General features: G+C 38.5%; 1 protein-coding gene across 35 annotated transcripts in view; it reads left to right on the plus strand.

The window, feature by feature from the left end:
- Window positions 1-23500, plus strand: part of APC (APC regulator of WNT signaling pathway) — a 134902-nt gene that overhangs the window by 103455 nt on the left and 7947 nt on the right. For 13 of the 35 annotated variants that reach the window (XM_063810552.1, XM_009449466.5, XM_063810560.1 and 10 more), the window contains 7 exons: window positions 1947-2045; window positions 5419-5797; window positions 8354-8449; window positions 13565-13704; window positions 14386-14463; window positions 15316-15432; window positions 21415-21629. In XM_063810552.1, coding sequence (XP_063666622.1) covers window positions 1947-2045; window positions 5419-5797; window positions 8354-8449; window positions 13565-13704; window positions 14386-14463; window positions 15316-15432; window positions 21415-21629 — 1124 coding nt within the window. Of the gene's footprint in view, window positions 1-1946; window positions 2046-5418; window positions 5798-8353; window positions 8450-9764; window positions 9819-13564; window positions 13705-14385; window positions 14464-15315; window positions 15433-21414; window positions 21630-23500 lie in introns of all 35 variants that reach the window. The other 22 variants (XM_063810549.1, XM_009449456.5, XM_063810557.1 and 19 more) reach the window with 3 other exon arrangements.

The raw sequence follows: 23500 nt of genomic DNA on the forward strand, positions 1-23500 counted from the left end.
ATGTTGTCTACCAAAGTGGAAGTTATCTGGCAAACAGTTTACATTGCTAGCTAACAGGGAAGAAAAGTTTCTAATACGTCACCATAGCTAGGCTCATTGGCTCCTGCCTGTAGTCCCAGCTACTCTGGAGGCTGAGGTGAGAGGATCACTTGAGCCAAAGAATTCAGAGCCAGCCTGGGCAACATAGTGAAACCTCATCTCTAAAAAAAAAAAAAGAAAACAGAAAAAAAAAATCACCAAAAGTGAAATTTATGCACAAAAGGAAGTTATAAGGTATGTTGGTTCCAAAATTCTCCCCTTGTACCCGCTAGAGTAGGAGGTGCCATCTCACAGTCCTCAAAACCTATTACTCCCATTGTGGTTTTCTCTTTCCCTTCTTCAATTAGCCAGAGCCTGTATATCTGAAAGACAATTCGAATGATGTCCTGCATCTTGACATTCTTACAGATTTTACTAATAGCTCCTCATTTATTTATAATTCAACAAATATTTTGTGGATACCTACTAAGCCTAAGACCACCCTTGGTACTAAGAATGCAGCAGTGAACAGAATAAAGTTTCTGTCCTCAAATAACTTACATTTTAGCTTTCCATTCTGCAAGGTTGAGAACTGCAGAAGAATGCCTGCAAATATTGCTGACACTATTCTTACAGTCATTTCCTTAATTATTAATGAATGGATTTAGCTGTGGCCTATATTTTGATAGGTCCCAGTTATTTATCTGCAACCCCACCTCCTGTCCAGAGTTGCATCCTTTGTTTTCAGGTGCCCATTGGGCATTCTTACTGGATGTCAGATTCAAAGTGAGCTCAGTTCCCCCAGTGAAAGCCATCATTTATTTCTGGGTTTCCGATATCCATTACGAGCATCATTACTTACCCATTTATCCAAGCTTGACACCTCCAAGTTGTCCTCGACTCCCAGCCCCTCTTTACTCACATCCAGTCAAGTTACTCAAGCCAGTTAATTTGACCTTCAGTTCAAGCCAATTAATTTGAATTTCCTTCAAGAGCATCCCCACTTCTCTATTCTCACTGCCTTAGTTTGTGCCCTCAGAACCACTCAACTACTGAAAATACCCTCTCCCTCATTTCCTACCTGTGATCTCTCCGTGCTGTTGTTAAGACATAATTCTGATTGTACCATTCTCCTGCCTGAAGTCCAGTGACTCCACAGCTTGACAGCAACATCTTTGAAATGACATGAGATACTTAATGATTTAACCCAACCTTTATCTCTAACCATACACCTTGTGTTCTGTCCACATTACATTGGAACACTCCACGCTCTCCGTATTTGTACCTTTGCACAGTCTCCTCCGTCAGTCTCCTGTCACAAAATGCCTACCTTAAATGTTACTGATTTTATACAGCCTCTAATAGTCCCTACGCAGTAATTTCTTTCTTCCTGTTTTCCCTCAGTATTTTGTTCATTCTTCTACTGCGGTGTTTATATTATATTGCACTGCAGTCATTTATTTTTTCATGTCTTTCTCCAGTAAAAGTTTTAAACAGCCCTTTCTAAACTGTGAGATCTTAGAGAACTTGGACTGTAGCAAATTCATACTTAGTTTTCTGGCAATTTGGAGCATTTCAGAATTTGAACATTCCTTCAATGCTTTTCATCAGTGAACTTATCTGAATGTGGTTTTATTTATTTAGATCTATGAAAAATTACTACCCTAGAATTTCTTCAGTCTTTGGTTAAGTCCATTCTGCAGTTTAATGCTCATATGCAAGAAACTCTCTTTTCTTTAGTTTTTCTCTAAAATATACTTAGTAAGCGTATAGGTAAAAAATATTTTGAACAGTTATAATGGTCATACTTTTTATGATGTATTTAATTGTTTATCATAAAGACACTTCATTTGGAGTACCTTAACATGATGTTATCTGTATTTACCTATAGTCTAAATTATACCATCTATAATGTGCTTAATTTTTAGGGTTCAACTACACGAATGGACCATGAAACAGCCAGTGTTTTGAGTTCTAGTAGCACACACTCTGCACCTCGAAGGCTGACAAGTCATCTGGGAACCAAGGTAACAGAAGATTACAAACCCTGGTCACTAATGCCATGACTACTTTGCTAAGACATTCTTGGCCAGGTGCAGTGGCTCACACCTGTAATCCCAGCATTTTGGGAGGCCAAGGCAGGTGGATCACTTGAGGCCAGGAGTTCAAGACCAGCCTGGGCAACATGGCAAAACCCCATCTCTACTAAAAATACAAAAATTTAGCCAGTGTGGTGGCACACACCTGTGGTCCCAGCTACTCAGGAGGCTGAGGCATGAGAATAGTTTGAACCCAGGAGGCAGAGGTTGCAGTGAGCTGAGATTACACCGCTTTCTAGTGGAGAATTCTGATTCACAGTCTCTTGAAGAAATTACATATTTTTATACAACGAAGCATAAACAAAGGAAAAATCAGGTTTATAAAAAGTGCCAGATTAGCTAATTTTTAATTCTTTTTCAGTCTTTACATCCACTTTTCTGCAAGAATACTGAGTTCCAGCCAAACTGGCTCACTTCCTGCTTCCTGAACATTCCCTGTGACTTTCCCCCTCCCTTCCTTGCCTGCATTGGTGGGGACCACCATAAATGTCTGTCAGAATCCTAGCCAGCCTTCAAAACTCTTCTTGGGCTTTGCTTTTTTACAAAACATTTTCTGATTCCCAAGGTCCTCTTACCTCCCCATGTGATCCATCTGCCTCATTTGAATCACTAACAATTTGCATGAACCTGTCTTTTGGAAATCAAGAAATGTTTTTTTACTTATCTTTTGCTGTGTCTAACACAGTGCCTGCACATGAGTAAATATGTATTGAGGTGAATGGAAAAATTGTTGAAGTTGAGTGTTATTTCATGCTGATAAGTGAGCTTTCTTAGAGTATCTTTCTTAGATGTTAGCAAATATTTTAGGATTTGGGAATAATGTTTGAAAAGAAAATAGTTACTTTAGGCCGGATGTGGTGGCTCACATCCCAGAAATTTGGGAGGCTGAGGTGGGTGGATCACTTGAGGCCAGGAGTTCGAAACCAGCCTGACCAACATGGTGAAACCCCGTCTCTACTAAAAATACAAAATTAGCTAGGCGTGGTGGCACATGGCTGTAATCCCAGCTACTCGGGAGGCTGAGGCAGGAGAATTGTTTGAACCTGGGAGGCGGAGGTTGCAGTGAGCTGAGATTGTGCCATTGCACTCCAGCCTGGGCAACAAGAGCAAAACTCCATTTCAAAAGAAAAAAAAAAAGAGGAAAATATAGTTACTTTATTATTTTAAAGTCAGAGATTTGATTTTATTTTTATTTTATTTATTTATTTATTTTTTGAGATGGAGTCTTGCTCTGTTGCCCAGGCTGTAGTGCAGTGGCACGATCTTGGCTCACTGCAACCTCCACCTCCAGGGTTCAAGTGATTCTCCTGCCTCAGCCTCCGAAGTAGCTGGGATTACAGGTGCGTGCCACCATGCCCGGCTAATTTTTTGTATTTTTAGTAGAGATGGGGTTTTGCCATGTTGGCCAGGCTGGTCTCGAACTCCTGACCTCAGGTGATGCGCTCATCTCTGCCTCCCAAAGTGCTGGGATTAGAGGCATGAGTGACCACACCCGGCCCATCAGAGATTTTAATATTCACTAAGATGAAATGAAATTCTAATATTACTAAACGATGTATTTTCGATTAGCTCGAATTCCATTAATTGTTTTCACAGCATACTCTGTATACTCTTTCTTTACTGTAAATAATATAATAGCTCTTGGGAAAGGTATTACTGAAATAACTAATGTTGATTTAAGTAATGATTTTAGAATAATCAATGATATTCTCACTATGAGGCTTAATCCTGTTTATACTTCTTGGGACCTCTTATATGCCATTCACTGTGCCAGGAGTTGTGTGTACCTTATCTCTGGTCCTCTCCAAAATTCTATGAAGTATCCATATTTCTCTAAATGAGAAAACTGAAGCAAAAAAAGTTTTAGGCATGGAAATTTAATTCCAGATCTGTCTAACCTCAACATGTAGTTTTTACTATAAAGAAAATCTTGAATATTCAAGAGTACTATTGTGTGAAAACTGGCAATTAGAATACTGTTTCTTTTTGAAGTAATTTATGCATGATAATATTAAGACCCTAGTATGTATTTTGAATGCTAGCTACTGTCCTATACATGTATTATTTTATTTCACCTTAATGGAGAAAATCTTGTTAGGTAGGTGAATTTCTCCATTTTGCAGCTCAGAAAACTGAGGCTCAGAGAAATCAAATAGCTTAACTATAATAGTATCACAGCTTGCTCCTAAGAGGTGGAGCCAAAATTTGAACCTAGCTCCGATGAAAACCCATTTATCCACAGTCCTATACTGCCTTCCTAAAACTTTCATATCTAAAGGTGTATGTGTATTTACGCATTTAAAGCAGCATTTCTAAACCTCAGCACTATTGGCTGGATAATTCTTTGTTGCATTCTAGAATGTATAGTAACGTCCCTGGTCTCTCCCCACTAGATTCCCCTAAAATACCCATCCTACAATTGTGACAACCAAAAATGTCTCCAAGATGTTGTCAAATGTGTCCCGATGGGGGCAAAATTGCCCCCAGTTGAGAACCATTGACTTATAGAGAATGATGCATTCTTTATATAATAGCCTCTACTTTTATATAATACCCTCTAGCGTTAAAATGAGTGGACCATGGCCCAGGATAACTGGGTGCCACTTTCCGGTTTCTAATCTGCTTCTAAGTAAATACGTAGAATTTATTGTCAGAGAGTAATTAGTACTTACCAGTTGCTTTTTAAAAAACTGACTACAAATCCTGGCTCTCACTCTGTATGATCATGGCATTTTCCTTTTTATGACAAAATGTTTTTAAATTTATAATCATATAATTTTAATAATATTATCTGACGAGAATTAATGATTGCTGAGAATTAGTACTTAAAATTGTTGCAGAAATGTTTTCTGTTTATTGCTTATAGGTATAGATTAAAAGAAATAAGATAAAGTTTTAAATTATGTAAAGATTTAGATAAACTACATTCTCTATGTGTGTGAAATCCGTTGTTTTTCACTGATTATAGTCAGTGGATTAGCACCAACTTATCTAGGCAAACAGCACTAACAGTTTGTTAGTGAGTATGCAAAAACCTACTTTTGCTTTTAATACTGTATATTACCACTCATACTATTTACTCACATAAACAAATTGGTGATGATACATAGATTTTGAAATAACACCGATTACTTCATCCTGGAAAGGTTTTCGGGTTTTTTTTTTTTTTTTTTTTTTTGGCGGTGGGGGGGTTGTTTTGTTTTTTTAGAGTTATAGTAAATATCCCATTCATCACTTAATTGGTTTTTGGCTTTTGGATATTAAAGTCATAATTTTGTTTCTAAACTCATTTGGCCCACAGGTGGAAATGGTGTATTCATTGTTGTCAATGCTTGGTACTCATGATAAGGATGATATGTCGCGAACTTTGCTAGCTATGTCTAGCTCCCAAGACAGCTGTATATCCATGCGACAGTCTGGATGTCTTCCTCTCCTCATCCAGCTTTTACATGGCAATGACAAAGACTCTGTATTGTTGGGAAATTCCCGGGGCAGTAAAGAGGCTCGGGCCAGGGCCAGTGCAGCACTCCACAACATCATTCACTCACAGCCTGATGACAAGAGAGGCAGGCGTGAAATCCGAGTCCTTCATCTTTTGGAACAGATACGCGCTTACTGTGAAACCTGTTGGGAGTGGCAGGAAGCTCATGAACAAGGCATGGACCAGGACAAAAATCCAAGTATGTTCTCTATAGTGTACATCGTAGTGCATGTTTCAAAGCAAATGTGAAATTTTTAAACAGAAAACATGTTTAGTTAATATGCTGTCTTTATGACTAAGAGGAGAAAATTCATATCAGCCATTTGTGCTACTCGTATTTAAAAGATTAAGTCTGTATTTCCCTAGAAAAATTTAGCAAAGGAAAATGTTATGTGCACTACTATAAGAACAGTAAGTCAAGAGAAATTTATACAATCATAGCATAGTAGGGCCTTAGTAGAGCTAGAAAGAACTTGAGCAATTATGTTGCCCATCTTTCACTTCATAGCTGAAGCTCATTTCATAGATGAAAGTGACTTTACGTAAGTTCCTTTAGCCATTAGTGTCCAAACCATAATCTTTTACATTTGCATATCATTATATTCAGGGGATACAGAGCAGCGTTACATCTGTTATGTTATTTGCTCCTCACATCAACCTAGTGAAGTAGGAAGGGAAGATATTATCATCTCCATTTTACAGATGAAAAAACTGAGGCTCAGAAGAGCTAAAGGACTTAACCATGGCCTCACACCTAGTAAGTAGTAGACCCAGGAACAGAGCCCAGATCTCCTGACTCTCAGCTCGGTGCTCTTCCTACTGTACCATCCAGCTGTAGACAGTGGGCCTCAGTTGCTGGGAGTGATAATCCACCCAGCTCTTCACTCAGGAAGGGACCCTTAGACCTCAGCCCCACTCCCGCAGGAGCAGCATGGGAGTTAGGACCTATGGGGATATAACTTATTTCATTCCTGTAGCCAAGAACCAAAAGCAGTAAGTATGTAAGGTAAGACCTTCCTTTCACCTAATAAGAACTGACACACACACACACACACACACACACACACACACGTGCACTACAAGTAGATGATTCTACTGTATCAGCCTATTGATGTGAAGAGGAGATGATACAAACATGACTTATGAACCTATAGCAGATTTTTTTAAGCTTAGGTATGAAGGTGAATTTATTTGAAATCTAAAAATGTTCAAGGATAAGAAAGGCCAGGTGTGGTGGTTCATGCCTGTAATGGCAGCACTTTGGGAGGCTGAGACAGGAGGATTGCTTAAGCCCAGGAGTTTAAGACCAGCTGGGCAGCATAGTGAGACACTATCTCATTTTTTAAAAATTTAAAAAGCATAAGAAAAAAGGGATCGCCTTTCATATCTATTTGTCCTGGGGTGAGGGGAACTAGTAAGATTTTACTGGGAGAACATTGCCTTCCTGGATTGTTTCTTTGGCTATCCACAGTTATGTAATGACCCACATTTTGTACTCCTGATATTTGTTCTCAAAAAATTAAATAGAATAAAATGATACTTCTTTTGAAAAGTTTTTAAAAAACTTACGTCAAATGAGTTTTGAAACCTCGTGCATAGTATTGAATGTGGAGGTACATTTTCTTAGTCACCCTTTTAAAAAATATCTGTTTACTGTCTAGTATATCTGTGTAACTTTTTGTATTAGAGATCACATTTGTACATAGCCACATGCTTTTTTTTTCTGTTTGTATTGAGATAGGGTCTCACACAAGCGCCCAGACTGTAATGCAGTGGTGCGATCACAGTTCACTGCAGCCTCAACCTCCCAGGCTCAAGCACTTCTCCTACCTCAGCCTCCTGAGAGTATCTGGGACTACAAGCATGTGCCACCACAACTGACTATTTTTTTTTTTTTTTTTTTTTTTTGAGAGACAGGGTTTTGCCATGTTTCCCAGGCTGGTCTTGAACTGCTTGGGCTCAAGGATCTGCTCACTTCAGCCTCCCAAAGTGCTGGGATTACTGGTGTGAGCCACTGCACCTAGCACCATGTGCTTTTAACCCACACTCATGATAGTAGTTTAAATAGAAATTATAAACTGGGCTAAGCACGGTGGCTCGTGCCTATAATTCTAGCACTATGGGAGGCCTGGGCAGGAGCGGCACTTGAGGCCAGGAGTTTGAGACTACCCTGGGCTACATAGCAAGACCCTATCTCTACAAAAAATTTTAAAAATTAGCTAGGGATTGTGGGGTATGCTTGTAGTCCTAGCTGCTCCGGAAGCTGAGGCAGGAAGGTCACTTGAGCCCAGGAATACAAGGCTGCGGTGAAAGCTATGATCATTCCACTCGAGCCTGGGCAACAGAGCAAGACCCTGGTTTTTTTTTTGTTGTTGTTGTTGTTTTTTAAAGAAAGAAAGAAATTATAAACAATTAAACCATTTTATACCAAAATATTTTTATTATTTTGTATACTCAACATAATTTTAAGTTATTAGCTATATGAGTAATAGCATAAACCTCCTAGACTTATTCTAAGAGACTTAGTCAAGGGCAGATGAGTGGTAACCATTTTTATGGAAACAAATTCCTTTATTCCTATTTTTTGTTCCACATTTGTAGTATTTATTCATCCTTTCAGCAAATATTTGTTGATCCACTAAAATTCCGTGAATTAGGGTTATATTAGTGATCCTTGCATATTTTTAAAGTACAATAAACATCATTGCTCTTCAAATAACAAAGCATTATGGTTTATGTTGATTTTATTTTTCAGTGCCAGCTCCTGTTGAACATCAGATCTGTCCTGCTGTGTGTGTTCTAATGAAACTTTCATTTGATGAAGAGCATAGACATGCAATGAATGAACTAGGTAAGACAAAAATGTTTTTTAATGACATAGACAATTACTGGTGGATTTTTAAATCATGGTAGAAATTCAGTATAGTAAATAAAGATTTTTAATCATTGATGAATTAGGATATAAGGCCACCAACTTCTGTTATCAGCTGCTTCCTCTGTGTAGCAAAAAATTGTACCCTGGTTTCCAGCATAGAAAGGATCCTGAATCACAGAAACTGCTACCCTGTCATAAGCTAACTTTTTCAAAATCGAAGCCAGAGATTGAAAAAAAATGACAAAATGGGTCACTCTTTGTCCCTTTTGCCAAAGTAGACTCTATATGTGCCAGCTGATGAGGATGGTAATTTGAATTATTTTGAAATGTGGAGCTGCTGTATTGTGATTGAACTCAGTCACTTTTGATGAGCATCAGAGGGAATTATTATTAAGATTGTCATTTATCTTCATGGTTATTGGTACTTTACAGGATTTTCATCATAAGCAGCCTGGTATCTTTGAAATTGGTTAATATAGAAAAGTATTATGCTTTAAGTCAGAAACATTTCATTATAACTTTGGAATGATTACTTCTTTAGGTATGTATTTTCACACACTAAGCCTTATATAACCAGCAGTGCACTCCATTTTTTATGTAATGGTTTTTCTTTGATTTCTAGGTTCATTTTGTACATGTGGTATTTATAAATTGCATCATGCTGAACCATCTCATGTGAACTGGATCTCTCTAGTCATGCCACAAGCAAGAACCATACACTTAATTCCCATTTTAGTGTAATTGTGCCCTTGCTTTTTGTGCCGTTTATGTTACGTTATGTTCCAGCCACCACTTTATATTCCTACCCCCTCATCGTTTCATTCGTCATTTATCTTAAAAGTGATGAAGTCATGAGACTCTTACACAGAGAACATGAACAGCCAAAAGTATTGTCTCCTTCAGAGTCATCACTTTGGGAGGCTCTGCACCTTAAGATTTCAGGCCTGCCCTCTGGCCATGCTTTCCTTCCTAGTGGTGTAGCAATTGGCCTACCTGATTCTCTTTCCTCCCCCTGGTCTCCTGTGGATTCTCAGTTAATCTTATGAATTCTCCCCTCCTTAATACAATCTCAGCATTTGTGAACATTTTAAATTTTTTAAAATGCTAATCATAACAGGAAGGGGATAAAAAATAATGAATAAACAGGAAAACATTCAGTTTTAAGATACCTCAAAAGTTATTCTATAAATGTTCCTGTATTCCAATGGATTGTAGACTAGGACTGAGACATTAATCATCTGGATTTCAAAATAAAACCTAGACTCAGTATTTGTTCCTCTTCCTTCTTCAGGTAGGAAGGCTACCCGGGGCATTTCATCACAGGAGCTAGGGCAGGGGCTTTCAGGTGAGGAGCAGGATGGGGCCTCTGGGGGTGTGACTGCTGGGGACATAGCCACAGGGGATTACCTTCTTCTCACTCCTCACCTCCAGATTTGCACTGGGGCAAAAGGAGGATTAGGGTGTGTGGATTGCGGGGAGATAATAGTATAAGACAGCACAAGGTTTTGGCAGTAAGGGATAAGGAGAAAAGAAACCCCAAATAGGTGAAGGGGAATTCCTTAGTTCAGTCAGCTGGGATGGTCATTTGTACATATATGAAGATTCTACAGCTATCAGTCATTTAAGTTTGCACTTATTACTATTAGAAGTTTTAGAATATAATTTCCATGACGTATGTTTATTGATTCCCTAATCTACCCCAGAAACTGTGCTAGGCACTAGATTTTTATAATGATTAAGACCTGGTCCTGGCTTTCAGGGAACTCACAGTTTATTTGCATTAGTGTTTCACAAAATACCTAAATCATAATGATCACCCAGAGGCACTCGTCAAACTGGATTTTCTGGCCCTGTAGCAAACAGAATCTCCAGGGGAAGGGCCTAGGAATCAATGTGATAAGTGGCCTGGCTGATTCTTATGTTCGGGAAATTTTGTGAAACACCAGTAGAATATTCTTGTTGAGCCTGTGATATTTATTTTAGAACAAGGCATTTCATGCTAATGGTGACTATCTAAACCAAATAAAACAAAAGCAATATACTTTTTAAAATTATCAGTCTTTCTTTTGTTCATAAGAGTCTAAATTAAGGATTCTGTTGAATGTCACCTGAGTCTGTTGGTGCTCTACTATCGGTAGTTTTACCCTATTGGGCAATAGTTTGGTCTATTTAGACCACTGTTTTCTAACAGGCACCAAGAAAACTGTAGAAGGACATGTTCATCATCTTTGCATTACCATGAAACATCCTGATTTTTCTTAGAGCAACCAGTTTTTAATTGTATCAATGCAGTCATGAATTTGCATATTTTAGCAAATCCATTTATAGGTTTAACCTATGAATTCTATTCTGTGCCTCAAAATTCTCTGAAATCTTTTCATTTGCCTGAAATCAAAAAGCACTTCCTCTTTTATCTGATAGTCTAAATTTTTTTGAATGTTCTTTTTTTATTAGCCATGTTCTTCCTGAATCTGTTGATATCTGCCACATTCTTATTTAATCTTTATTTTCAGTATCAAGTACTAAGATTTTTAGTTTTTCCATGCAAGAGTACTCAACTCTTTGATCATGTAGTGCCTTCTTGGCATCTTCTTTAGGTGCATTTTATCTTTGTTAAGAAAGTATCCCAGTTATTGTCACACCAGGCAAGATTTTATACAGACGAAAGGCATAGTTTGTTTTGTTTTGGTATTGATCCTCTGCTTTAAAATACTCGACATCTTGGGGATCTCATTAGTATACCAGGCCAAGTCTTAAGGTCTTCCCTGTCAATTTCATGGGTCAAAATTCTCAGTTCTTTTACAGGCTCCTTTTCTTTTACCCAAGTGTAAAATGGTGGAATTCCTTGAAGCTCTGCCCTAGGCTCTTTTCCTTTCTCTCTATGCTTCTGTTATAGTTTTTGTTTTTGTTTTCAAATTTACAGCTCAATTTGAGTTCTTTCCCTGAGTTTTAGACACATTATTGAACTGACTATGTGACATCTTCCCTTAGGTGGTATTTTAGACACTTCTAACTCAACTGTCACAAACTGAATTCGTAATCTTTCCCATCCCTGAATCTCTTATCTTTTCCCAGTTTCCTTTTCTCAGAAATTCCAATCCAGTTGCTCAAATTTCAAAATCTTGGAAATCATTCACGATGCCATCCTTATCCCCTGCAAATAGCAACTGACTGCTTTAATTCTGCTACTTAAAAGTATCTTATGTCATCACTCTTCTCTTCATCCCCAGTCCAAGCCACCATCGTCTCTCCTGTTCTACAATACTTTGTCTTACTTCTCTTCCCATTTCCACTCATAGTCGATTTTGTTCACTGAAACCATAGTAATCTGTTGAGAGTGTGCATCTAATTATTCCTTTTTCTGCATAAAATCTTTAATGTGGCACATAAAGTCTTATGTGATCCGGCATCTACCCATGTTTATAGCCTCATTTTGTGGCCCTCTCCTTGCTGTTAAATATTTCAGGCCCAGGGGCCCTTTCACATGCTGTTTCCTTTGCTTAGAATGCATCTTTCTTCTTCCTGCCCCACCCTTGTTAGATACGCATTCATCTGGCCAGACCTGATGGCTCATGCCTGTAATCCCGGCACTTTGGGAGGCCGAGGCAGGAGAATCACTTGAACCTAGGAGTTCGCAACCAGCTTGGGCAACATAGTGGCACCCTGTCTCTACCAAAATAAAAATAAAAGGAAAGATATACATTCATCCTTTATGTTTCAACTTAAACATTAAAAGATTATTTCCTCAGCCTTTTTCTTATGGAGCCTAATCCCAGGTCTAAGTTAAGTCCACCTATTATATCACCCTGTGGTTCTACATAGTTCATCTATCTTTGCTCCAATCTGTACGCTCTTCATAAAGACAGTGACTGATTTTTGTTCACTGTCTCTGTATTTTGCCACTGTTGCAGGTGAATGGAGGAAAATTTTCCTAAATATGATTTGGATTTTCTTTAACCAAATTAATTTTCACTTACCTACATTCAAATATGTCTGTCATTCCTGCTAGTCATAAAGTTTTGCATAAATCTTCCTACATTTAAATCCCTTGGCTTGGAATTCTTGACCCAAGACAGAACTTTGTTTTACAAACTTGCAGATTCTTCTGCATATTGAACTTTCCAGATCACTTATTAAAAATATTAACGTACTGGCTGTCTTGCAGATGAATGACCTAATTAGACTTGTAGTATCCAAGAATTGCCTGTTTATATTCATCTTTTTCTTTCTGAGTCCCGTGATGATTAATATTTGATGAATTATATTTTGAATAGCCTCCACATGCATTTTTCTCTTTTGTTCACTTCCTCACCATTTTGCTTCACTTTTTTTTTAACTGCTTCCTTTGTGTCTTTCCCATTCCTTTACCTTTGTTTTCTCCTTGACTTCCTATTGTTGGCCATTGTGGGCATTGTTTAGCATTTTCAGTGGAAAGAATCAGGGGAAAGAAAATACTAAATCTTAGTATAGTTAATATTTGATATTATCAATGAGAAGTAAGAAATGTTTTGAAAAACACAAATCAGTAGTTCTATATAACTTAATAAATTGAACAGATGATCATTTTTTGTAAAAAAAAAAAAAAAACTTTTTAGTTTTTCTTCATGCACAGTTTCATTTAGAGGCATCCGTATTCCTAAGGGTAATTATTTGCCAAAAAAAAAAAAAAATTAAAGTAGTTAGGCCACAGTGTATGACAATAAAGAGTGTTTATAAAGCCCTAATAATAATAATAAGTTACCTTTTTCTGCTTATGTTCAGGAAGAACTAGTGTTAGAAAATAGCCTTCTTCACTGTTGGCAAGGTGCAGTGTATATGCAGTAAATAGAAAATAATTATTTCGCTCAGCAAGATAAGGGGCTAGGGGGTGGAGAAACTGGCATAAAATGGAATAATTGTCAGTTGTACTTTATAAATATATTATACAAAAGTTCTTTATAACAGTTTTTGTAGCTTATAATTCTAAAGGCAAATTTAAACCATATATTCTCATTGATTGAGTTTTTTTTCCTAGTATTTAAGTTACCAACTTGGTACCAGTTTGTTTTATTTTAGATGATTGTCTTTTTCCTCTTGCCCTTTTTAAATTAGGGGGACTACAGGCCATTGCAGAATTATTGCAAGTGGACTGTGAAATGTATGGGCTTACTAATGACCACTACAGTATTACACTAAGACGATATGCTGGAATGGCTTTGACAAACTTGACTTTTGGAGATGTAGCCAACAAGGTATGTTTTTATAACATGTATTTCTTAAGATAGCTCAGGTATGAGTTAATTTACTTTCATACAAACACATTTTACTGATTTTCTTTTTTTTCACTCTCCTCATTAAACAATGACTGATAAAAACCTGTGCTTCACATTCGCTTATCTTTACTCATTTGTTTGTCTTATGCCTAAACAAAGGCAAAGGTACATCTACAGATGGAACACAGTAGTGAATTTATGTAATTGCATTAAAAACACCATTCATAAGAATATACTTGTAGGGATCATTTCTGTGATCCATTACTAGAGAAGTTTGGCTGTGTAGAATTAAAAAATAAAAGATAAAACACTTCCTAGGAATGGGATTAAAAATCTAAAAATTCTTAAGACCAAGGCAAGTGTTACACACACATTGATTCCATCCAAATAAGAGGCTTTACTCTAAAACCTGTTGCTTATCATTTCTCACCACTTATTCACTTTATTTCTCTAGTTTGACAAAGGAAGAACAGATAGCAAAGAATTAGGAGAATATTTGTCTTTTATTTAGGTAATCTTATTCTAGATTTTTTATGAGTGAAGTATCAGTTATGATTAAAACAAAATAATGAAAACTGAATTAGACATTTAGTAGCCAAAAATAAAGCTTGGCTTCAAGTTGTCTTTTTAATGATCCTCTATTCTGTATTTAATTTACAGGCTACGCTATGCTCTATGAAAGGCTGCATGAGAGCACTTGTGGCCCAACTAAAATCTGAAAGTGAAGACTTACAGCAGGTACTATTTAGAATTTCACCTGTTTTTCTTTTTTCTCTTTTTCTTTGAGGCAGGGTCTCACTCTGTCACCCAGGCTTAGAGGGCAGTTGTGCAGTCTCAGCTCACTGCAACCTCTGCCTCCAGGGTTCAAGCAATCCTCCCACTTCAGCTTCTCGAGGCTGGGCCTACAGGTGCACACCACCATGCCAAACGAATTTTTGTATTTTTTATAGAGACGGGGTTTCACCACACCTGGGCTCAAGCAATCTGCCCACCTCAGCATCTCAAAATGCTGGGATTACAGGCGTGTGCCACCACACCCAGCTAATATCCTGATTTAGATTGTTGCTCAGTATTTAGTATCTCATGTATAAAAGATAGTTCCATTAACACTAGAAAAAGAAAAATAATTATATTGTGGTTAGACTGTAGGAAATCTTTTTGGCACTGTAGTAGCATTTAGGAGGAATTTAAAAAAAAAAAAAAAAAAAACAGGATCTCCCTCTCTTGCCCAGGCTGGAGTGCAGTGGTGCGATTATGGCTCACAGTAACCTCAAGCTCCTGGGATCCTCCTGCTTCAGCCTCCCAAGTAGCTAGAACTACTGCAGGTGCATGCCACCATGCCCTGCTAATTTTTAAAAAGTTTTCATAGAGACAGGGTCTCACTGTGTTACCCAGAAGGTCTTGAACTCCTGGTCTCAGGAGATCCTCCTGCCTCAGCCTCCCAAAGTGATAGGATTACAGGCGTGAGTCACCACGGCTAGCCAGAATTTCTTTCTTAATAGATTTCTATTCTTACTGCTAGCATTAAAAACAAAAAAGCAACTAGTATGATTTTATGTATAAATTAATCTAAAATTGATTAATTTGCAGGTTATTGCAAGTGTTTTGAGGAATTTGTCTTGGCGAGCAGATGTAAATAGTAAAAAGACGTTGCGAGAAGTTGGAAGTGTGAAAGCATTGATGGAATGTGCTTTAGAAGTTAAAAAGGTACCTTTGAAAACATTTAGTACTATAATATGAATTTCATGTTTGGCTTTTTTTTGCTGCCTTCTTTTAGCCATGAGATTCCCTTCTTTTAGCCATGAGATTACCTAATTTCTTACCTGTGTATTATTCAGTACTATAATATGAATTTCATGTTTAGCTTTTTTTGCTGCCTTCTTTTAGCCATGAGATTCCCTAATTTCTTTTTTGAGATGGGGTCTCTTTCTCTCGCCCAGGCTGGAGTGCAGTGGCCTGATCTTGGCTCACTGCAACCTCCGTCTCCCATGTTCAAGTGATTCTCCTGCCTCAGCCTCCTGAGTAGCTGGGATTACAGTGCACGCTACCACTCCCGGCTATTTGTATTTTTAGTAGAGATGGGGTTTCACCATGTTGGTAAGGCTGGTCTCGAACTACTCCTGACTTTGTGATCTGCCCAACTCGGCCTCCTAAAGTGCTGGGATTATAGGCGCAAGCCATCACGCCCAACCTAGATTCCCTAATTTCTTACCTGTTTATCTCACCAGTCCATAGTTTTAGAGTACTGCAAACTCCTAAAGTACTAAGGTAGAAAAGATTATATAGGGGATTTAATGTATATCAGGGTTTCTCTGCCTCAGCACTATAGACATTTTTGACCAGATAATTCTTCGTTTTGCTGGGGCTGACCTGTGCATTGTAGATTGTTTAGCAGCATCCCTGGCCTTTGCCAGCTGGCTGCCAGTATACCCTCCCCCTAGTTATGCTGATCAAAATTGTCTCCAGATATTGTCAGATGTCTGTGGGAGGGAGGAAGGACAACATCACCACCAATTAAGAATCACTGGTATAAGTGTACCTTTGTGCTCTCCAAATCTCAATCCCCTCAAATTTTGATGGTCAACTTATCAAGAGGTGATCAGAGCCAAGGGTGAGGAATCATCAAATAATAATTTGTTTACAGAAGGAAATATCTCCAGGCAGTCCATCTGCTTCAGAAACTAGGCTAAATTTAAAAAGAAAAAAAAAAGTAAACTTGAAATCTGAGAGGGACCAAGCAAGTTGTCTTAGCTAGTCTAGGTTTCCTTTCACCCAGCTAGTCCTCCTACACCCACAGCCTACATGTTCTTCTTCAAAACTTTCCTCTTCAGAGAAGGCAAAAGGTTTGTTTTTTGTTGGTTTAGTTATGCATTTTTGGTAAAGTATATTATTTTGTTCTTGGAAAACCCTTGAAAATTTATTAGATAGAAAAGCATTCAGCTAAATTATTAGTTATAAAGATAATATTCAAATATACTTAGCTTCTGCATAAAAATACCTGTATCACTGTTGAATGGAGAGAAGACATTTCAGAAAAGAACATGGCCAATAAGCCCTTGAAAAGATACTTAATATAATTAATCATCAGGGAATACAAATTAAAACTACAATGAGATACCATTATGCATATCATATTGGTTAAAATTTAAAAGATTGACCATGCATTTTCAAGGATGTTGAGCAGCTGGAAATCATGTATTCTGCTAGTGGGAATATAAAATGGTATAATCACTTTGGACAACATTTGGCAGTGTTTTTAAGTTAAACATACACCTACCATATGACCCAACCATTCCACTTCTAAGTATTTACCCAAGAGGAGCAAAGGTGCTGACACGAAGACTTACACACAAACATCCACAATAATTTATGATAGTCAAAAACTAGAAATAACTATGTCTGTCAGCAGGTGAATGGTAAGCAAATTGTGGAATATTTGTACAAAGTAATAGGATTTGGCTGTGAAAAAGAATGACTATTGATACATGCAGTAATCTGTAATGACAGAAAACAGATTAGTGGTGGCCTGGGGTTGGGAGTAGAAGAGAAGGGGAGGATTATTAGAGGGTAGGAAACTTTTGGGGATGATATAAATGTTTGTTATCTTGATTCGACTGGCAGTTTTATGGGTGTATACATGTATGAAAAATTATCAAATTGTAAACTTGAAATGTGTGCAGTTTACTATTCTTCAATTATATTTCAATAAAGTTCAAAAAAATTAGTGCTTGCACACTTAAGTACTCCTACTCTAATAACCCTGTGTAGTTTCAGAAGGATTTAATGTGTGTATGTATTATGAGAATTTGCACTGCTGCTAACTGGTTCATGACTTAATTCTCTCTCAAGGACCTAAACTCTTCTATAAATTTTTTTTTTTTTTTTTGAGATGGAGTCTCGCTCTGCTGCCAGGCTGGAGTGCAGTGGCAGGATCTCGGCTAACTGCAACCTCCGACTCCCTGGTTCAAGCGATTATCCTGCCTCAGCCTCCCAAGTAGCTGGGATTATAGGCATGCGCCACCATGCCCAGCTAGTTTTTGTATTTTTAGTAGAGACGGGGTTTCACCATGTTGGCCAGGATGGTCTTCATCTCCTGACCTCATGACCCGCCTGCCTTGGCCTTCCAAACTGCTGGGATTACAGGCATGATATAATGCATGGTCAATCTTGGAAAAACTAGCCGTCAGAAATTTATAATATCCAGTTCTGATTTGGGCCTAATTCTGGTTAGCAGTATTAGAATTTATTTTTTTCCTCTTTTTCTACATTTAGTGCAGCAGTCATGAACATTCTTCTTCTCTTTTTCATTCAATTCCCTCTCAACTTCAGCTACTAATGAGCAAGAGAATCAGAACTACCTTCTAGCTCCCCTGCGTGTTCCACATCACTTTAACTCACTCAGAGCTCTTACTCTAGAGCTTTCCTTTACCAGCACTCTGTACTCCATTCACTTAAAGCTGTTGGTCCCTTACTCTTGTCTTCTACATATTCTCTACTGGATCCTTCTTTTTTATGTTTCAGTTCTCTAGAAGAAGCCCAATGTTTTGAAAAACAAAAATTTTCTGTGGCTTCTATTACAGTGTTTCTCTTTTCCAGTAACAACCAAAACCCTGAACAATGGTTTTGACCAAATACCTTTGTGTATCAGAGTGTTTCTGGGGCAGTTACAATTTGACAGTTGACTTTGACTTGCTTCATTTCTAAACTGGCTGTACTATCTTGAGTTCCTCCTAATTTTGCTTCTGACACAACCCTTCTCCTTGATCATAGAATCTAGATTTGTAGATTTATTTAAGTTTTTCTATTCTACCTTCACCTGTATTTTATACTTTTTGGTCACTCACTTTTGCTGTTATTACTTGTATTAATAACCTCTAATTATTTATTTTGTGTCTTCTAATTTGAACTATAAAAACATTTTTGAAACAAAACCTCTGGCCCTTGACATGTAGCCCCACAGAGAGGAACTTTTGTATTTTTCTACCTTCAACTCTCAACTCTGAGCCAGTTGCATCTTAATTCAGTCCTTTAAATTCTTGCTTTTTTTGTTCTCAGGATACTTGGAGTGCCCCACCTTTATCTCAGTCACAATGTAATTAAAATTGGGCTCATCTTGATTGATGTGAGAAGGACAAAGGCACTTCTTGCATAAAAGCACTCTATCTGCCTCCTACCACTTATCTGACAAATTATGTCTAAACCTGCTCCTAGATTGTTTTGTTCACTTAATTTCTTGATGAAGAGAATAAAGTAGCTATTTATTGGGTTAGACCCAAAATGTTTGCTGTGACATTCAAGGCCTGGCTTTTGTCTCCCTGGACTTATTTTCCACTGTTCCCCATCATGGACTGTGATCTCCTTTGCATCTTCTTTCTGGGTCATCAGTGCTCCCGCGCTGATTCCCACTTCCCTGCCTTTCCTCATTCTACTTCCCCTGCCAGCAGCAACTGGATTCTCTTCTCTGGGAATGTACAGGTCTAATCCTCCTAAAGAGCTGTTCTCCTCCATGAAATATTTGATTGATTTGATTAAATTCAGGGTGTAATAATTTTTCCTTTGGAGCACTTTGTTTCATGTATATTTTTGTATCTTTTTTTCCCCCCAAAGCAAATTGCTAACACCTTCAATCACTGGTATCAGTTTGCTGTGTTTGCATCCTCTAGAGTGCCTCTCATTGCAATAGGCACAGAGTTGATTTCTAATTAATGTTTGTTTCCTGATGGATATATAGTAAGAAGACAGATTGACATCACCATCATGCCAAGTTTTGGGTTTGGGTTTTTTTTTTTTTTGCTTTTGCTTTTGCTTTTGCTTTTTTGAGACAGGGTCTCACTCTGCCACACAGCCTTGACCTCCTGGGCTCAAGCTAGCCTCCTGCCTCAGCTTCTCAAGTAGCTGGACCTATAGGTGTGCACCACCATGCCTGGCTAATTTTTTTTTTTTTTTTTTGAGACCGAGTCTCGCTCTGTCACCTAGGCTGGAGTATAGTGGTGCAATCTCGGCTCACTGCAACCTCTTCCTCCCTGGTTCAAGCGATTCCCCTGCCTCAGCCTCCCAAGTAGCTAGGATTACAGGTGCCCACCACCACACCGGGCTAATTTTTTGTATTTTAGTAGAGACAGGGTTTCACCATGTTGATCAGATGGTCTCGATCTCCTGACCTCGTGATCCGTGCACCTTGGCCCCCCAAAGTGCTGGGATTACAGGCATGAGCCATTGCGCCTGGCCGCCTGGCTACTTTTTATATTTTTTGTAGAGATTGGGTATTGCTATGTTGCCCAGGCTGGTTTTTAACTCCTAGGCTTAAGCGATCCACCCACCTCAGCCTCCCAAAGTGCTGGGCTTGAAGGCATGAGCCACCGCACCCAGCACATGGCAAGTTTTGACCAAATACCTTTAATTGTGTATCAGAGTGTTTCTGTGGCCATTACAATTTGACAGTTGACTTTGATAATTGTATGTTAGGGAGTTCCAGGTTTTCATAATTTGTTATGTGGGGAATTTTAAGAAATTATAGCTTTTATAGTACCCTTTATTGTTTTTATAAATTACATTGTTAATTTTGAATCAACCACATGTATATAATGCTTTTTATATAAACAGAATATTGTATATACTACACTGCAACTTGCTCTTGTCATTTAATAATACTTCCAAGATATCTTTCCATATCTATGTATGGTTTACAGAATTTTAAAAATCTACTTTCTTTTTTTTTTTGAGACAGGGTCTCACTGTCAACCAGGCTTGAGTGCAGTGGCGCGATCATGGCTTACTGCAGCCTTGACCTCCCAGGCGCAAGTGATCCTCCCAAGCAGCTGTGACTGCAGGCGTGTGCCACCATACCCAGCTCATTTTTTTTTTATTTTTTGTACAGACGGGATTTCACCATGTTGTCCAGGCTGGTCTCAAATTCCTAAACTCCCAGTCACGCCAGTCAGCCTTCCAAAGTGCTGGGATTACAGGCATGAGCCACCACGTTGCGCCTTTTTTTTTTTTTTAAAGAGTTTCGCTCTGTCAGCCAGGCTAGAATGCAGTGTTGCAGTCTCGGCTCACTGCGACCTCTGCCTCCCAGGTTCAAGCGATTCTCCCACCTCAGCCTCCCAAGTAGCTGGGATTACAGGCACCTGCCATCAAGCCCGGCTAATTTTTTTTTGTATTTTTGTAGAGACGGGGTTTTACCACATTGGCGAGGCTGGTCTTGAACTCCTGACCTCAGATGATCCACCCGTCAGCCTCCCAAAGTGCTGGGATTACAGGCATGAGCCACTGTGCCCGGCCACATGCCGGGCCTTAATCCACTTCCTATTCACTTTTTTTTTTCTTTTTTCAAGCAACCCCAGCCTGAGAATAACCCACATTCTATTCTGAAAATGTTTTCTTTTCATAATGCACATCAATTGTGCCTCATATTCTAAGATGTGTGTACTATCTAAACACTTAGAATAAAGTTTATAAAAGTCATTAGTTAAATATTGTGTTCTGCTTGTTTTATAGAGATATCACTGATATAAATACTATTTGGTATTTTATGAACATTTTTCTAAATGGAAAGTTCTTAATTTACCAGTGAGGGACGGGCAATAGGATAGATTAAAAAATAGCTTTTATTCAATATCAGTAACATAGAAGTTAATGAGAGACAAATTCCAACTCTAATTAGATGACCCATATTCTGTTTCTTACTAGGAATCAACCCTCAAAAGCGTATTGAGTGCCTTATGGAATTTGTCAGCACATTGCACTGAGAATAAAGCTGATATATGTGCTGTAGATGGTGCACTTGCATTTTTGGTTGGCACTCTTACTTACCGGAGCCAGACAAACACTTTAGCCATTATTGAAAGTGGAGGTGGGATATTACGGAATGTGTCCAGCTTGATAGCTACAAATGAGGACCACAGGTATATATAGAGTTTTATATTACTTTTAAAGTACAGAATTCATACTCTCAAAAAGACCTAATTGTAAGCAATGTTTTACATAATCATGAAAGTTTTAAGCCAAAATATATTTATTAATGTGAAAAGATAACTACTAACTCTTAGTTTAACTCATTAGTGTACTTAATGTAATAAGAGTTTATAGTATTATAGAGGAGACTAAATTAAGCAAATTATAGTTGAGAGGTGTAGCCCATAGGTGGAGGAAAAACTAGTCACAAATATTGTAACAAAATAATCCATTTCTATTAGTATAGTATAAAAGAGTATGAAAACAAAATTTAGAACAAGACAAAAACTATGAGCGTGATCCAGAGAATATAAAGGTTCACATTTTTCTAATGATGTCTTAGTATCCATAATAATATTTTTTTTTTTTTTTTTTTTTTTTTGAGACGGGGTCTCACTCTGTCTCCCAGACTGGAGGGCAGTGTTGTGATCTTGGCTCACTGCAACCTCCACCTCCTGGGTTCAAGCGATTCTCCCACCTCAGCTTCCCAACAAGCTGGGACTACAGATGCACGCCACAACACCCGGCTAATTTTTCTATTTTTTGGTAGAGATGGGGTTTCACAATGTTGTCCAGCTGCTCTTGAACTCCTGGCCTCCAGTGACCCACCTGTCTCAGCCTCCCTAAGTGCTGGGATTACAGGTGTGAGCCACTGCGCCCGGCCAATAATCATAATATTATTTAGCTAACAGCCATTCATCCAATCTGCTAGAGTTGTAAAACCCAAGAGAGTGCTTCAGATACAGGGCACACATTTTCAGAACTCGGATGCTGTATTATATCAACAAAAATACAACTGTCTTTTTTTTTCTTTTTTTTTTTTTTGAGATGGAGTCTTGCACTCTTGCCCAGGCTGGAGTACAGTGGCACAATCTCTGCCCACTGCAACCTCTGCCTTTGGGGTTCAAGCGATTCTCCTGCCTCAGCCTCCCGAGTAGCTGGGATTACAGGTACCCCCCCCCCCCCCCCCGCCACCGTGCCCGGCTAATTTTTATATTTTTAGTAGAGACGGGGCTTCACCATGTTGGCCAGGCTGGCCTTGAACTCCTGACCTTAGGTGATCCGCCCGCCTCGGCCTCCCAAAGTGCTAGGATTATAGGCATGGGCTACCGCGCCTAGCCAAAAATATGGTTGTTTTTTATATCTTATTCATTTTTTAAGTCTGTGATGCAGAAACTACAAGCCTAGTCTCCCTTTCTGCTATACAGAGAAGATTTCTTAAGTCCAGTAACTACTAGACTGCTAAGAGAAGACGACCATGTTAAAGCTCATTATGTACCCTTGCCATTCAGTTTTAAAGCCCACTAAAGCTGAATATGCTGTCATTAATCTTCAGTTTGCCTGCATTAAACAAGCTGTTGCTCTTTCATGTCCAGAGTTCACTATGCTGATTCTCACTCCTTGTTTTTATATGCCTTAAATGTTTCGAAAACTTTAATTTACTTGATTTTTTAAAAATAATAAGTCTGCCAAAGAGCAGTTTTTCTTTTCTCTTTTTTCTTTTTTTTGAGATGGAGTCTCACTCTGTTGTCCAGGTTGGAGTGCAGTGGTGTGATCTCGGCTCACTGCAACCTCTGCCTCCCAAGTGATTCTCCTGGCTCAGCCTCCTGAGTAGCTGGGACTACAGGCATGCACTACCATGCCCGGCTAATTTTTGTATTTTTAGTAGAGACAGGGTTTCACCATGTTGGCCAGGCTGGTCTTGATCTCCTAATCTCAGGTGATCCGCCTGCCTCAGCCTCCTAAAGTGCCGGGATTACAGGCATGAGCCACTGTGTCTGGCCAAGAGCACTCGTAAGAAGGATGGCAGTATCACAAAATC

The sequence above is a fragment of the Pan troglodytes genome, chromosome 4 (assembly GCF_028858775.2).
Source record: "Pan troglodytes isolate AG18354 chromosome 4, NHGRI_mPanTro3-v2.0_pri, whole genome shotgun sequence".
NCBI classification, from domain to species: domain Eukaryota; kingdom Metazoa; phylum Chordata; class Mammalia; order Primates; family Hominidae; genus Pan; species Pan troglodytes.